The sequence below is a fragment of the Camellia sinensis genome, chromosome 7 (assembly GCF_055761805.1).
Source record: "Camellia sinensis isolate YWXY chromosome 7, ASM5576180v1, whole genome shotgun sequence".
Classification (NCBI taxonomy): Eukaryota; Viridiplantae; Streptophyta; class Magnoliopsida; order Ericales; family Theaceae; genus Camellia; species Camellia sinensis.
The window spans coordinates 183411887-183428610 of NC_138967.1; the positions used below are offsets into that span (position 1 = coordinate 183411887).

At 36.6% G+C, this 16724-nt stretch overlaps 2 protein-coding genes across 4 annotated transcripts; one reads left to right on the top strand and one right to left on the bottom strand.

Annotated features, from left to right (window-relative positions):
* The first annotated feature begins 3458 nt into the window (after positions 1 to 3458).
* On the top strand, positions 3459 to 4895 carry LOC114293472 (putative histone H2A.1). The gene is made up of 2 exons (XM_028237547.2): positions 3459 to 3976; positions 4460 to 4895. The coding sequence occupies exons 1-2, from the start codon at positions 3788 to 3790 to the stop codon at positions 4673 to 4675; spliced, it is 405 nt and encodes a 134-aa protein (XP_028093348.1). The 5' UTR covers positions 3459 to 3787; the 3' UTR covers positions 4676 to 4895.
* A 985-nt stretch (positions 4896 to 5880) lies between these two features.
* On the bottom strand, positions 5881 to 15433 carry LOC114293465 (formin-like protein 5). 3 transcript variants are annotated; one of them, XM_082880085.1, is made up of 7 exons: positions 14579 to 15433; positions 11057 to 11672; positions 10245 to 10950; positions 9945 to 10147; positions 8051 to 8286; positions 6565 to 7428; positions 5881 to 6426 (listed from the first exon to the last, which is right to left on the bottom strand). In XM_082880085.1, exons 1-6 carry the CDS (start codon positions 14726 to 14728, stop codon positions 6580 to 6582), a joined length of 2760 nt encoding a protein of 919 aa, XP_082736211.1. In that variant the 5' UTR covers positions 14729 to 15433; the 3' UTR covers positions 5881 to 6426; positions 6565 to 6579. The 3 variants fall into 3 exon arrangements, with proteins under 3 accessions (XP_082736211.1, XP_082736210.1, XP_028093342.2); XM_082880084.1 differs by having other exon boundaries at positions 11045 to 11672; XM_028237541.2 differs by having other exon boundaries at positions 11039 to 11672; positions 14579 to 15430.
* Between the last annotated feature and the right edge of the window lie 1291 nt (positions 15434 to 16724).

Here is a 16724-nt window from a genome sequence, read left to right on the forward strand (position 1 = left end):
GACAAGTATGTAGTATGGCTGATAGGCTAGTTGGAGAAAGGATTGGGGGAGTTCCAATAGTTATTCTTTTGGGCATGGACATTGTGGGTAGGTGAGAAAAACATTCTTAACATAGAAACGGAAAGAGGCTTGGCGAGGCATTTTGTAGTGGTAAACAATAAACTCACACCAACCATACAAGGCCTTCCTATTAGTTAAAAAAACCCGATGTGAATGGTGTGAGTGGGGGGCTCTGTATTAATATTACCAACGCCTCCCCTCTCGCTGATCTGGGCCGTCTATTGTTGTACTTATGGACACGTATATGGATGGAGTTAAAAGGAAGTCACACCCGAGCCCAAGTGTGAGTGGTGTAAGTACTTTTGATTCCCTTGCTAGATAATGCTACACATACATATTAAACATCATCTTTGAAATTTTTAATAAATTACAGCCACATACATTAAATTTTGAATAAATCCTAAACAATAATGTCAAAAAAGAGGGAAATAGAGAGAGAGAGAGAGAGAGAGAGAGAGAGAGAGGCCTGTAATACGTGTACAAAGCATTATATATACACCTCCACACACATATATTAAACATCATCTTTGAAATTTTTAATAAATTATAGGCACATACATTAAAATTTCAATAAACCCTAAACCAACAATGCTAGAAAAAGGGGAAACAGAGAGAGAGAGAGAGAACCTGTGATGTGCGGCTATGACGGTGTTGATTTGTGCCGATGGCTGTGGTAGTCGCAATGTCGTCCATACGGTAGGCTACGGTGAGGGGGACGATTTTTGTGAGGTTTAGTGAAGGATGGTGTGTATGTGATGTAAAAGTGTGCAGGTGTGTTGTCTAACAGAGAGAGGGCCGCGCGCGAAAATAAGGGAATTGGCGCGCGTTGAAAATTCAACCTTCAGCGACTAATTTCTTTATTTGTCAGTAAAGGAATATATATGCCGACTAAATCCTTTTGTAGCCAAATATAAGTCAACAACGACAAATATTTTTGTTGCCAAAAGTCCTATTTTGCGACTAATTTTCATTTTAGTCAGGAAAAAACAATATTGCCAATTAATTTTATTTTTTGTAGCCTAAAATGTGGACTAACAGTGACCAATATCCTTTTTAGTCGCTAAAAGTGGAATTTTGCCGACTAAATTTAAGTTTAGGCCCCAATAAGTAATAGTTATCGATTAAAATATTTTAGTAGCTATATCTTGAACCAACGCCAACAAAGTTAATTTTTAGTCACCAAAAATTGTACTGTCGGTGACTAAATAATTTTTAGTTGTCCAAAGTGTGATTTGTTGTAGTGCAAAGGGAACCCACTGAAAATCCAACCACTATTCGCACCTCCCAGGATTTGAACCTAGGTCACATCTGTGGAGAGAACTGCTTTCTCTACTAAACCACTACCCCAAGTAGTTAATTAAATCCCTTTTGGACCATTTTACCGTTGATTTTTTTTTTCAATTTCTTAATGAATCTTAGCAATTGAATTAAATTGATACGAGGTTGAAATTTATAGGACAAAATTGAAACTACATTAATCAAAATGAGAAACACAGATGCAATTTCTAGATTCTTGCTGTCTTCATGTTCTTCATTTGGGTTGCAACAGAGTTTCCACTTCTGTGTCGTACAATCAAAGCCCATTACCTCTTAAAAGCCCATCCCCGCGTGATTTAGAAACCCATTCAAACCAGCCCAAGAAAGTGTATGAAAAGGAGACCATTATTATGGACAGGGAGACCAACGAGCCCAAGAAGGTGAAGTGGATCATAATTGGTTTGGCCTAACCAATTACCCAATTCCACCTCAAAAAAAAAAAAAGAGAAGTTAAAAACCCATTCAAACCAGCCCAAAAAAGTGAAATTGGTCATAATCGGGTAGCCTGAACCAAACTCCCAATTCCAACTATAAGAAGTCACCCATCCAAATTTTTAAGTACATGAAATCCAATTACAGAATCAAATACAATTCTTTTACTTGAATTTAAAATTGTATCCGTTTCTTATTGGGTGGTGTGAATCCAAATAAGGATTGGACACTAATCACATGACCTGAATTTTGGAATTAGGCTATTTTTTTATATTTATGTATTTGTGATCTGAATTCTAAAGTAAGAATAATTTTTATTTTATTTTATTTTATTTTTTTGCACTTGCATCATTTTTTCTTAATTTTTTGTGCATTTATAATTGAAAGAACTATGTCTTGTAACTTGTTTTTGTAGTAAATTTCTACAATTGCCACTATCCGAAAATGAAAGAAAAGATATGTTACTAGGTGTCCTCAATAGGTCTCTTTCCCTTTTATCTAGTTGTAACGGATCTTCTTTTCTTCTTGTTTTAGTAGGAAAAATTCATGTTTCCTTGAGCTAATTTTGATTATTACCAAGATGGGAAAATTTATTTCTATCACAATTCCTTTTTAATCTTTTGCTACTTTAAGAACATATCTTAAAAAGGGCACCAATGGGGGTTGGTCCAAATGGAAAGGGATTTGGGTCGCTTAAGCAAAGGTCTCGAGTTCGAGCATTTGTGGATGCAGCAAATCCCCTTGGGAGAGGACCCCGCATATGCGCCCGGTAACTTCCTCGGCGGATTAGTCCTGGATCCAAAAAAACCTGGGGATACCGTGGGAGACCTAAAAAAAATTCTTAAAAAGAGTCAAATTATTATAGTAAAAGTAAATATGTCCTAAAACACAACACTAATATAAAGTCATTTGCTCATCAGTGTATAACATATTTATAGAGAGATGGGTTATAGTGAGTTTATCCCTTTTTTTTTTTTTTTTTTTTTTCAAAAATAATTCTTCCACACTTTTACCATGCATTTCACTACATCAAAGTACACCCTCTTCACAATCCGAGGATAAAAGGGTGAGAAAGAGAGATTGCAATGGAAGGGATGGGTAAAGTAAGAATTGAGGGCGAGGATAAAAGGGTGAGAAAGAGAGATTGCAATGGAAGGGATGGGTAAAGTAAGAATTGAGGGCGAGTGAGGGGTTATGATGGTAGGTAAGGGATGGTGAGAGAGAGATGTGAAGAAAGGCATGGCTAAAAGTGAGACAGTTGGCCGACAGTAGTCGTGACTGTTAGAGTTGCAAAAAATGAAAAGAGAAGAGAAAGAGGAAGAGGAAAAATGGTATTTCTAGCTTATTAATTAATGCTGCCTTTTTAATCACTATCATCTTTCTCCAATTTCCCTCTATGTTTTCTTGTATGGAAAATTGTAAATTAATGGTGACTTTACAAAATATTTATAAATTTTAATTATTGAAATTAATAAAATTTATTATCAATTTAAATATGTTTTTCCAAACTTTCATTGAAATGCAACTTTTCTTTTCAATGAGAAATATTACGATTTCAAAAAATATACCTAAAATTTATTTAAAATATTAATATTTAATTCAAATTCATTTTATACATAAATTCACGATACATAATTTTGATCTCTACCATATAATCTATTATTGGCCAAAATGTGGGTCCTTCACATTCTCTGTTTGTCAATTGGATGTAAAACAGACCTCGATTCCCTCGTCCCACACTTCGATCAAGCACTGACACAGATCCAAACCACTAATATATCCTCAATCCAACGGCTTACAACTTCGATCCGCGTACTTCTTCGTAATTGGTCGAATTTCAAAACCTCCAACTACTATATATACACACAGAGACCGACTCTCTCTGCTCCAGCACCCACCTCTCTCTCTGTCTCTCTAAAGTTCCGATCTTTATCTCTCTACAAATACAAATCCCTATTCTTTGAAACCATCATCATCAATGGCCGGCCGAGGCAAAACCCTAGGATCTGGAGCCGCCAAGAAGGCCACATCGAGGAGCAGCAAGGCCGGTCTGCAATTCCCGGTCGGCCGTATCGCCAGGTTCTTGAAAGCCGGCAAGTACGCCGAGCGAGTCGGCGCCGGAGCTCCGGTATACCTCGCCGCCGTCCTCGAGTACCTCGCCGCTGAGGTACGCCCTCTCTCTCTCACATCTTCTAATAGGTTTGGATTTCACAACTGAAGCTAGGGTTTCGAATTTCGGTCTCATTTTTCTCTCTTTTTATGATTGAATTGAGGTAGGGTTTGCAATTATATGGTTTCGAATTTGGGTCTCATTTAATTTGTTTAATTAAAATCAGGGTTTTTAATTCTAGGGTTTCGAATTTGGGTCTCATGTAGTTTTTTAATTAAAGCCAGTGTTTTTCAATTCTAGGGTTTCGAATTTGGGTCTCATTTCTCTCTCTATTATCTTCTAATCGGCTTGAAATTCAGCTAGGGTTTCGTATTTGGGTCTCACTTTTCTCTCTTTTATCTTCTAATCGGTTTGAATTTGAGCTAGAGTTTTTAATTGTAGGTTTTGAATTTGGGTCTCATTTAATTTCTTAATTAAAGCTAGGGTTTTCAATTCTTGGGTTTCGAATTTAGGTCTAATTGGTTAATTGTGTGTTTATAGGTGCTTGAATTGGCTGGAAATGCTGCGAGGGACAACAAGAAGACTCGGATTGTGCCTCGGCACATCCAGCTTGCTGTGAGGAATGACGAAGAACTCAGTAAGCTTCTTGGAGATGTGACCATTGCGAATGGTGGTGTTATGCCAAACATTCACAACCTTTTGCTTCCGAAGAAGACTGGTGGGTCGTCGAAGCCCTCTGCTGATGATGACAGTTGAATTGTGAAGAACTGGGTTGGGTTTGATTCAGAGTTTCCCACAGTCTTTATTAGTATTTTAGGTTTAAATTAGGGTTTGAGATGTATTGTTGTTTTAGTGGTTAGTAGGTAGTAGCGTTTGGTAATGTGAATATCAATCAACCTTCTGTTTTCTCAACAGATGGAATTACATTGATGGATTATTGAATGAATGAATGTCAACTGTGGTTCACTTCTCTTGATCCTTTGTTTATGATTTGAAATTTGAAAATTGGGTTTCAATGATCTTGTTGCTTGAAATTTGAAAATTGGGTTGCAATGATCTTCTTGTTTGAAGAGTTTGTTGGCTGTGAAATTGGTTGTTGAGGAATGGGTATTTCTTGATTGCTCAATTGATGCTGTGTAGGTTGAGTAAGGGACAGGCTTGTGTTGAAATTGCTGTTGATTTTATACTAAGTTTCAACTCTGGTGACTTTCTATTGGTACTATCTAGGGATGGATGCTTTTGGTAATTTTTTGGATTGATACCAATTCAAAACTTGTTGGTACTCTGTGTGGGATTGATCTTTTAGGTTATTTATGGTTTAGTAATATTGGATTGGCTTTCTTCATCTGTTGAGTCATTGAAAATGACTTTTTTTGGTGGAGCTTGTTTGATGTGTTGTTGGGTTGTCTCTTCGGTAGGGGATGTTTGCCTAGCATTATGAGTTGTGGGAAAATGCTTTCAACCTCACCAAAGACTGACAAAGATAGGTGAGAATCTTACCCCCAAGAATCCTCGTCTCTCTTTTGTAGAAATTTGTAATTGGGGAAATTTTAATAGAGTACTATATACTGTATGTTCTAGTTATGAATAATATATTTTGTGGTCATATTTATGAATTATGTGGGATTTATAATAATGTTATGGTAATTATAGTAACAAGTGGTGAGAGTTGCTACATTAGTAGTAAACATTGACATATAAGATGGTGAACAAATTGTGGTAAGAAAAAATGTTTTATCTTAAGATTATTGCGTGTTTGATTGTGATTGTCATATTTGTGGTAAACTTGATTGTGTTTTTTTTTTTTTTAATTGTTGAGTTATTTGATGTTGTTGGGTTTCTTTTCTTTGATGGTTGAGTTCTTTGTTTTGTTGTTGGTTTCTTTTTCTTTTCACTACATAAATTTCAATAAAAATTTAAGAAGATTGTTCTTCCATACTATCAAACGTGACAATAAAAAATGATAACATTCTGCTCAACGTAGATACCATAGAAGGCATTTTATTAAGAACCAAAAGAATCAGCCACTTTACATAACAACAGAAATTTGATAGTTTTCTCTAAACATAACAATGACGACAAGATAGTAATCCCTATACTTTGAAAGAATTTACTAACTACACCTTTAATTCACAACCATTTAAAAAATTATTAACAAAATTGCAAATATACAGGTATGAACATGAATAAAAAATACACACAAGACATTCTAACCCATCATGCACTGGTGGAGCTCTGCGAAGGCAGAATCAACATTCAAAGCACAGAACATATGTCCAGTTGGGCCTCCATATAACACCAAAGGTTGAAGTGTCAAATAATATCGTGTTGTTAGCTTCTTCAATTGGGTGTATATTCACTGAAATTTGCCAGAAAAGTGCGAACACTGCCACAGGTTCAACAGCCTTCTAACCGATCTTGTAGCTTGGAGCAACTACAGATTATACTGACAGAGGAATCAACATTGTATCAATCTCGTTGGCGCATCCATTGAAACTCTGAGCCACCTGAGTACATTTCCAAGACGGGAAAAGTAATTTTATTAGATTTACTTCTTTTAACCAAATACTTAAAGGGTAACGGGAAAAACCACACACACCAAAAAAAGAAAAAGAAAGAAAAGTTTCTTCACAAGTCAGCTATACCTGTTCCTAACAAATCTACAAGTCATCATCTGAACTAGAATAATCCATTCGTCGGTCTTTGATAGCTGGGAATAAGCGCTGACGAAGATCAGGAGATTGGTGGGGATCTGGAGAAGGTGGTACTGTCGAGCCCTCCCTCTTTGGTGTCCTATTTGGCTTCTTTGGCAAATCTTTAATGTCTTTACACGCCTTATCTAACATTATCAGAAAATCCCGAACAATAATAAACAATCGCAAACCCTCATCCTTCCCTGCATTCCCATGGAAGTAATCTGCTGTGCTCTGGACCAGTGTCATTATTCTATTCTCATCCTCGAGCAAAGACATGATATCAATCTCTGCGTTCTGCACAAAATTCTTTAGAACTTGGTTGAATCCACTTCCTTCGTCTATGTTTTTCATATCTGAGTTCAAAAAATCCCGGGCTTTCACAAGTTGATGACCGAGTTTCGCAACATTTCCTGTTAAGATATCGCCATCCAAAACTGCAGCTTTCTTGACATTCTTGAGCTCGCTGCTCAAGCCTGAAATCACTTGAAGACCGAGGCTACGGAATTCATCTTCTGAATTGTGTAAAGCATCCTCGAGGAGATCCTCAGACCTGATGCTGGACATACTCTGGCTCTCTCTGGCAACACGGGCAGCCCTTACACCTTCTGATCGGATTATTTCCTGCACAACAAAGTGCAGAAGAGTAGTTTTTCCATCTGTTCCTTTCACATCTGATAATTTCAAAAGCGTGTCGAGTTTAAATGCATGTGCACCGCCACGGAATGTTCCATCATTCATGCGATTGCCAGTTTTAAGAACGGCTTCGAGGAGCTTGAGGAATAACCGACTCTTCTTAAGTTCTGTGCAAGCAGCCTGCAGTGTAAAACAGATATACCACCTAAATTAGACATCTTTATGTATAATTCATACACATGAACGAGAAAACACATCAACATGACAAGTGGACATCTTTTCAAACTATTCAATCTTAATTTTATTTATTAATACATTCCTAAGCGCACACGCACACGCACATATTTATATATACATATATGTACATGCATATATGGAAAAAGGAAAAAAGAGATAATTTACTCCATTCCACTATGCTAGTTCTATTTATCAGTGATGGTTTAAATAGATATCCAACTAGTAATATAATCTACCCAGTACAGAGAATTTGACTATTAAGCGTAGTGTTATTTATTCATCACATCACAACAAGGGAACCAACTTAATCAAGTCCTAGGTCCAACACTTAACAAACATATGATTCCTTTAGAGCCAAAAATTAATCACAATCCAAATTTTCCAATTCCCAACTGACCTTGCGATACAAATCAAGAAATGTATACTTTTCCTCAAAATTTTCATTGAAAGGTCAAATTATATTGCTCTGGACAGTCAAACTACCATTACGTACCTGAAAAAATTGAGGAAAACACTACAACCAGAGAGATGTAGAAACAAATAAATGATGCATTCCTGATCTCACCTCAAAGGTTGTAAAGGACTCTTTAATTATTGTAGCATCCTCCTGAAGGGTACACATAAAAAGCAAAGTTTCCAGCCTTCTAAACGCAAATGGGACGTCGACCAAGGCTTTTAGGAACCGGTCAGCAGGTCCAAGTCGAGAAAGTTCACCACTGAAAAGCCTAAGTTTCAGTTCTTCTTCTGATGTTGGTGCCATCTTTAACAAAGTCTGAAGGAGCTCTGACGGAAGCTCATTTCCTGATTAAACTAACAAGGTTAGACATTGTTGTTGATGTACTAAAATATGCACACAAGTGTGAATGAAATCCATATATATATATATATATATGGGTCTTCCTAACAAATGTCCCTGGGGCACAAGAAAAGACAAAAAAAAAAGAACATTAGGCGCTTTTTTTCATTTAATTTAAAACACTTTTCTTTAACTTCATAATTTTTTTAACCTTTTCACTTAATTCCAAAGTACTTTTTCCAATATTAAGCAATGCCCCAGGACAATTGTTAGCATTTGCTTTTATAAATATATATATATATATATATATAAATTTGAAATTGAAATGGTATGCCACCATTTAAGCATATTCAATTCAGTAATGCATATTGACAAGTTTAAGTTAGGAATGGGGCCCAACAATGATATCAAGTTCTCCAACAATATCATATCTACCCACTATCTATCCTACAACGCATTTCCTGAGGTCTGACTATAGGATGTAGAGGTAGTTGGGATACCCCCATTGAACCAAGGGGATCAAGCCACTTATCCTAGGCTGTGCTAGCCTCCCCATGGTTCAGTGACCACTAGAAGGAAGCCTCCATGCACGCAGTGAAGAAATCTCATCTGAGCCTCCTACTCCTCCGACTATACACAAAGTTACCACCCTCTCTCTCCTAAGATTGCCGTCGGTCTTTCCTCCACCTCTAGTGGTCTCCAACTAGCTTAGTGCTTACATCTTTCCAAAGGGCTCCCCTCAGCCACATCACCATCCACCATCCACAAAGGGTAAATTGGTCATCTATGAAGCATGGGCACTTCGAAAAACATGTCGTACCCGTACCGGGTACTTACCGCTGTATGGTACTTCTGCATACATACCGGGTACACGAAACACGTACTCAAATTTTTTCTTTTTAATTTTTGACGTACTCAAACGTACCAAGTATATACCCAAGTTGTACTTCAGTCGAAATAATTTTTTTTTTTACTACAGAGATAAAATTCCTTTAACTAGACTTCTTTTTTATTTTTAGTTTTATACTTAGCATGATTTTAAAATTAAGCTATAGTTTGTAAGTTATTTAATATAATGACATTTAATTTTAGTTTATACCTTTACTTTTAGCACTACAAGTTAATTGCAGGTTGGATCTTAATAAATTGAACCATTTAATCAATTTTTACATTAAACAAATATTTTTTTACAAACGTACCAAGATGTACCCGTACCATACTTTTTTTAAATTTTACCGTATCGACGTACCCGTATCGTACCAGTACCAGTAGTCATACCCGTGCTTCATAGTTGGTCATTTAATGAAATATACTGTATGACATTAGCAAAATTTGTTTCTTTACTGACAGCTATTTAACGGCATGGGCCAACTTGTTATGCAAATTTAAAAACTTCATGGAGGCTGGTGTAATTTTGTCAAACTAAGGAGGCACAAATTGAAATCCTTGGGAGGCCAGTGACAAAAAATCACCACAGTTATGATACGTTCAGTACATAAAAATATCCAGCCAATTTACACAAGGCAACCCTTGTTAAGTTCTCAATTTCTCAAATTCATTATCATGATCCATTTATGCTTTACAAGTTATGATCTATTATGCTAAATACACAACATATTTTTAACTGATGCGTCAAAAGCAAAAAAAAAGAGAAGAAAATTACCTTCTTGAAGTGCATCACAAACTTCTTCTGTTGTCACATTCAAGGCTCGTAAAAGAATTGATAAATTTTGAGCCTTCTTTGATTCAATAAGTTGAATATACTGCATTGCAGGGTGTTTGGATGATGCCTCTTTCTTGGGATCGTTTTTGTTTTTCTCAGGAGGGGCATACCCAAATAGAGTTTCTATCATCTCTTCATTGAACCTGTAAGTTAGTAGAAACATATTTACTGCATTTTCGGCAGCTACAAATATTTACGAATACGTAAGTAAACATCAAAGAAGTACCGAAATCGACTTACTGGAATGACCCTGATTTAAGCTCATGCCAAACCATTGAATGATCGGGGTTGGTTAGAACCTTGTCCCAGAAGAATGGCTTTAGCTTAGTTTTGGTAGAATCAGCTTCACCTCCTTCACCAGCAGTACCTGATGGATGATTTGATCCAAGAGGCGAAAGCTTTAAGCCGATGGTGGGTGGCCGAGGAGGAGGGACACCACTTTTTGGAGGTGGCGGTGGGCGAGGACCAGTCTTTATGCCAGAGGGTATAGGTGGAGGTGGTGGTGGTCGAGGGCCAATCTTTATGCTAGAAGGTATAGGTGGAGGTGGTGGTCCTGTAGGAGGAGGAGCCTGTGGACTACCAGGAGGCGGCTGCAAGGGAGGAGCTGCCTTGCCAGGAGGAGGCTTCAGAGGAGGTGGTTCGGGAGTCGAGTGATCCACCCTGCCAGGTGGAGGCTTTAGAGGAGGTAGTCCAGGAGGGGGCTTAGGAGAAGAAGGTGAGATATGTGCAGAAGCCTCTGCCGATATTTTCGCAGCATCAGCTATGGTTCCCAATGACTGGGTATCAGCTTTTGAAGCATTGAGAATATCAGACTCTAAAACATAAAATTTGTCATCCAGAGATGAAGCCATTTTATTGTTGTTTAAGCTGGTATTGAATGACTGATTATTGAGCTCTCCTTTGTTAATAGAACTCCCAAAAGCAGATGATGATTTATGCGAAGAACCTGAAAAGCCAAAGTTCAAAATTACGTCAGCACATCAAAATGCAATTGAAGTTTTTACAATAACAAGACAAAGAAACTGTGAATCTACTGCCACCAGAATAGTCACTTAAGCTTAAGCTGAGAAGAGGCTTTTCATTGTTCCTTCCAAGTCCAGAGTGACTCCTATAATAGCAGGAAAAGACCAATGCAGCGAAAACAAATGTCACTGCTGCAGTTACAACAACAGCAATAACAACTGCTTGGTGGATGCTATCTTGCTTATTTGACTGTGTAATTGTAGCAGAATTGAGAGTTGCAGAAGAACGCACAGAATCAGGAACCTTAGATATTGAAGATACTGGTTTAAGTTTAGGAGATTCAACGGTTGGGGCTGAAGCAGGGGCTGGTGCAAAACTCTGAAGCAATTGACGTTGTCTATGAGCATCGGTTCTAGCAAACAAGAACTCCAGATACTTGGTGTACCAATTCTTTGTGTGACTCTCTTCTCCAGAAACAAGGTACGGGATATTATTCTTTCTTAAACAATCCAAAAGAGTTCGCTTTCCCTGAGGATGCAAAACGAGGATAGCCTTCTGTATGTCTTCTTTTGCCAACAATGTACTGCTTGAAATGATTCCATTATTGATACCATACTTTTCCTCTGGTACATATAATTCAAGATCTTCAACAGCTTCCTCTGCATTGAGCAGCTCTACCTTGCAATGGACCCATAATTGCACTGCCTGCAGTAACATAATTTCATCTGATATCAGCATCTGCTTACACATTTGAAGTGGAATGAGTACAAATACAACCAATACTTTAAAATCCATGCAAGGCTTGACTTCCTTAGAGCCTAAAAGCACAAGCTACATTACTAGAAAAAAGACGCATAAACACCAATAATAATTGACAAGTATATAAATATACTCGATCTATGGTATGTGACTATAACAAATATGTGGTCAATGATTTCTTTCTTGGTACTGGAAGGGAATACCAGTCATGATATCTGCATTCCTTTCTTTTTTTCTTAAAAAGCTTACAAGGAAAAGAAAGAAAAAATACGTGGTCAAATTAACTATAATATTACAATGGGCACACGCCCATATTTTGTATAAGGATTGATTGTAAGCATGTCGAAGGAAACGTATTAGACTAGCCCAACTCAACATGCCCCAACATGTATGTACTACAAATGATTCTAAAAGACAAGAAGAAAGCCTAGTTCCAATAAAGTAAGAAAATAATTTATAAATTCACATACAAGTGGTAATAAAACTTGAAAACAGTAAAAAAAGCAGTGCAATAGTAACCTCTATTGACAAAGGAATTATTTCACTAGACTTGGAGAAGGAAAAATGCAGGAGCTGTATGAGGACTCCTTTTCACTGTATGAGGACTTCTTGTCCTCCAAACTTTCTTCTTTAATAAATTTTGTTGTTGATTTTCAAAAAATAAAAAAATGCAGGAGCACAGCATTATAGTAGCCAGCCTAGTTTTTTGGGTTAATAGCACTTTATTCCTGTGGTTTGCCCCAAAAACAAATTATCACCTTATAGTTTAGAAATGTACACATAAACCTCTGTAGTCTGGAGTGAAGTGGAAAACAGACAGATTCTGACAGATTTAACCATTGCATGAGCCACACATGTTGTTTTAAGCATGTATGTGTTGTTGGAACAAATGCTTTGGCAAAAATGGGCCGGGCAATGGCCATGTTGCCCCTTTAGTGCCCAATAACACCACCACCAACCTTTCTCTTTTACCTCTTTGCCTAAAAAACACACAGCACACTTCTCCCAGCTAAAGAAAAACGCAACAAAGGCGACGGCATCCTCGCAAGGCTCCCACTATGTTACTATGGCCATAGATCTCCGGTGAGAACAGCTTGAACAAATGCAAACATGGGAAGCTATTCCACAGTAATCCCTCAACCCCTTTGCCTTTCTCCTTTGTAGTAGCATGGTTTGTTGCACCCCTTTGAATGATCTCAGATCCCATTATCCTTGATGCCACGCATCATCTTCTTCCATTGCACTATCATTCCCCCTAATTTCCATTGTAGCTTCAGCATAAGATGCAGCTAGTACTGAAGGTGTTTAATGACCAATTAGCGATATTTTTGGACCAACTATGACGTCTTCATTTGGACCCAAGACCCATGGGGGCTCATAACCTTTCTCTACATATAAAGGTACAACATATCCATTACATCCCTGTCTATTAATCTTTCTAAGAACATTATCCAACATTTCCCCCCAGAATACTGTAATGCAAATGGCTAGTATAGGGATAACCATGCTCGATGTACAAATTTTGTATGTCAAAGAAACCTACCCCATTTGGGTCACAATAGTGGAATACTCTGATCTACCTAAAAGAAAAAGAGGGTATGCCTACTGTTGGTTTGCTTATCCACAAACATTTTGTCACCTTCTGATCTACCTATAATGCATTTTCTGATTGCACACATTCAGCTTCTTGCATGGTTCCATTCAAATTCATGTACATACGTCTACTTAAAAAAGCATGTTTATATTCTAGCTAAAGCTTCAATAATACATTGTGTTCATATGTGCATTCCACTATTCCCCTGATCATATCATTTGATCACATATGTCGAATATTTCTTAATCATCTTGCTTAGTTGAGTATAAGAACCATTCTGAATCTTTTCGGAATTTACTTTGTGTTCATGTATGCTCAAGAAAATCTTCTGTATGCAGTGATATTTTACAAGAATCTGTTGTTAGATGTCCTGTTTGGGATGCTGGCTTTTTGGCTAAAAAAAGTCAAACAGCCAAAAAGCCAAAATGTGTTTGGCATTCACCCAAAAAAGCTAGGGAAACTTTGAACCAGTTTGCAAAGATCAAATTACCCTCATAAGTGCATAGGTGTTTTTACACCTTTGGAAGGGTAAAACGGGAAATTCAAGCAAAAAACAAAACTATGACATCATCCATTCACATTTTCCCATACAACTAAAAGAGCCATTCCCAAAAACATTATAAAAAAATTCTCCTAAAAAAAACAAAAAATCCACTAAAAAAGCTAATCAAACACCCACTAAACATTAAATCCAGCAACTACCAGAAATAAGAGATGACAAACTACCAACATACTACACGAGTCAGATAAAAAAAAAATGTATCACATTAAGAAATTATGTTTAATGTTTGTTATACATAATTATTTTTATTGTTCCCTAAGGGCATGCCTGTTGACCTCCTTTTGAGGCATTAACAACTGAGCCCCTCACTAAAATAAAGCAATAAGCATTCACAAGAAAGAATGCCCTTCCAACAGTTTATGAACTCAAAATCCTTGGGAAATTTAAGTAGCAATAAAATTGAAAACTAAGGGGAAATTGCGAGAGCAACTATATTAGTACTTGTTGAAAATGTGCATTATTGTTTTGCAGCAAATTTCATGGTATTTTAACACACCAATAAGAACTAAGGGAAGCACTCAGCCAATCTTCATACAACTTACCTGACTAAGCAACAATATTGCTATAGTGCGATCAAACATGCATTTCATGTAAAACACAAGCATAGGAGAAAAAAGAAACACAAACATATATGGGAAATGAAGCAAGTGGGATAAGTAAATAATTAACAGTGATTTAGAAGCAATAGTGTACTACCAGGTCATCATTTAACCCGCCAAAAGCCGAGTAGAGTTGATTGTCCAATGACAGTTCTTCTTCCCCTCTCTTGCCTTCTGAATCAACTGCTGCGAAAGCAAAAAACAGAAGGGCAAATACAATGAAACAAAGCACTCCTTTGACACCCATTTGTTCCTGAATCAACAATCCAAACACAAACTATCCTCTCATCTCATCATCATCATCCCCCAAAAAGAGAAACCAAAAACCTCTTTTATGTTGGTGTTCCTTCAAATCTCCCTCCTAAAGCCTATAAAAAGATGTAAACTTTCCAGCATTTATCTTCAAACCAATGTAGGTTTTCTTCTAGAAAACCCTTCAACCAATGTCCTTGGTGAAACACACACAAAATTTCAGCAAAAACACAGAAACTCTCAAACTAGCCAAAACCCAGAATTTGCTATTCAAGAAACGCCAAAATATTGAACCCAATGAAATACCCACGAGACAAAATCAAGCTATGGAGCTCCAATGAACTTTAACAATTCGAATCAATGCCTCAAAGCCCAAATAACATTCCCAAATTCCAGACCCAAAAGAAGGAATCTACAAGGAAAGTCCTTCACTTGGGTCTTTCTGTTTATACCCAGATTGTCCAAAAAAGAAGCAAGCAATGTACAACAGGTGTAAAACAAAAAATGGATATTGGTTGACCACCAGGAAAATTGATACAATGGGGTAAAATTTTTCCCGGAAAGTTGTCGTCTGAAAGCTGCCAAATAAATGGAGCTTTCCGTGTTGGGTTGTATTGTATGATTTTCAGACTGCGTAGAAATTTGGAATATTTGTTCATTTCGATTTCTTGAATTTCGTTTCCTTCAAAACATTAATAATGCGAGAATGACGCTGACAAGGGCCGTCTTTAGAGCATCTTAAGATTTTGGACTTAATGGGAAATTTGGAAAAGTTGAAGGGCCTATGATTAACCACTCAAAGAATTTGGGTATTAGTTCAAAAAATATATTTAGGCCTAGTTTGAAAATAGGTTTTTTTTTAGTAACTTTTTAATTTTTTAGTTAAAATGTGATGTAAAAAAATTAGTATGTTTGAGGTGATTTTTTGACTTTTACCAAAAGATGTGCAAAAAGTAGAGAGAAAAGAGAATTTTTGACTTTTTAGTATGAATTATTGACTTTTTGATTTTTTTTAGTAACTTTTTGACTTTTTGGCTAAAAGGAGCACTTGCCAAACGAGGCCGTAGGCGTCGTTTGAGAAGTGGGGTTGGCTTTTTGATTCTTTAGGTTTTTTAGCTATTTTAGTATGGGATTAAAAAGTTTAGTTTGGAAAGGATTTTTGATTTTTTTGTGATAGAAAGAACGTAATGATTATGGATTTGATGTGATACTAAAAAACCTATTTTATTTTTTGTGACTATTTTAACAAAAAAAAAAAAAAAAAAACCCCAAAACCCATTTGCCAACACATATTTTAATATAATTCTACTGAGCTCTTTTAATATTTTTATTCACATAACATTTCAATCACCATTTTATCAATAATTTGTATAGATGAAAAAATGATAAGATAAATTATGAACTCCCTTAAATTATAACTCATTTTGTCTCCTTAAATTCAAAACATAACCGTTAATCATCTCGAGTTATTAGCTTGTTATAGTTAGAATTTTGTTCTAAAAATTTAATAAATATGTATCTAGTGTAGAAAAAAATTCTTGATTTTTTGTTTTATTTATTTTAAATATTATTAGTTAGCCCATCAACCAATAAAATTTATAATTTATAATTGCCAACTCTATCACATAATTTATGGTTTGCTCCTCGGAGGGATTTAGTCTCCTCGGATATGATACCCTTACAGCTAGGGCTGGGCAACAAACCCACCCGCCCGCACAAACCGCCCGACCCTACCCTACCCGCAGTGCTTTGGGCGGTTTCGATGTAGGTAGGCGGGCGGGTGCGGGTCAAGAAATTGGCAAAAGATCGGGTTCAGGTCGAACCCGACCCGCCCGCATCCCGCATCTCTTTTTTCTTTTTTCTTTTTTTAAAGAAAAAATAACTAGTTATTATTATTATTTTTTGCATTTTGGATGGATGGAGATAACTAGTTATTATTTTTATTTTTACATTTTGGATGAAAGTAAAATTTATTATATGGACACTTATAT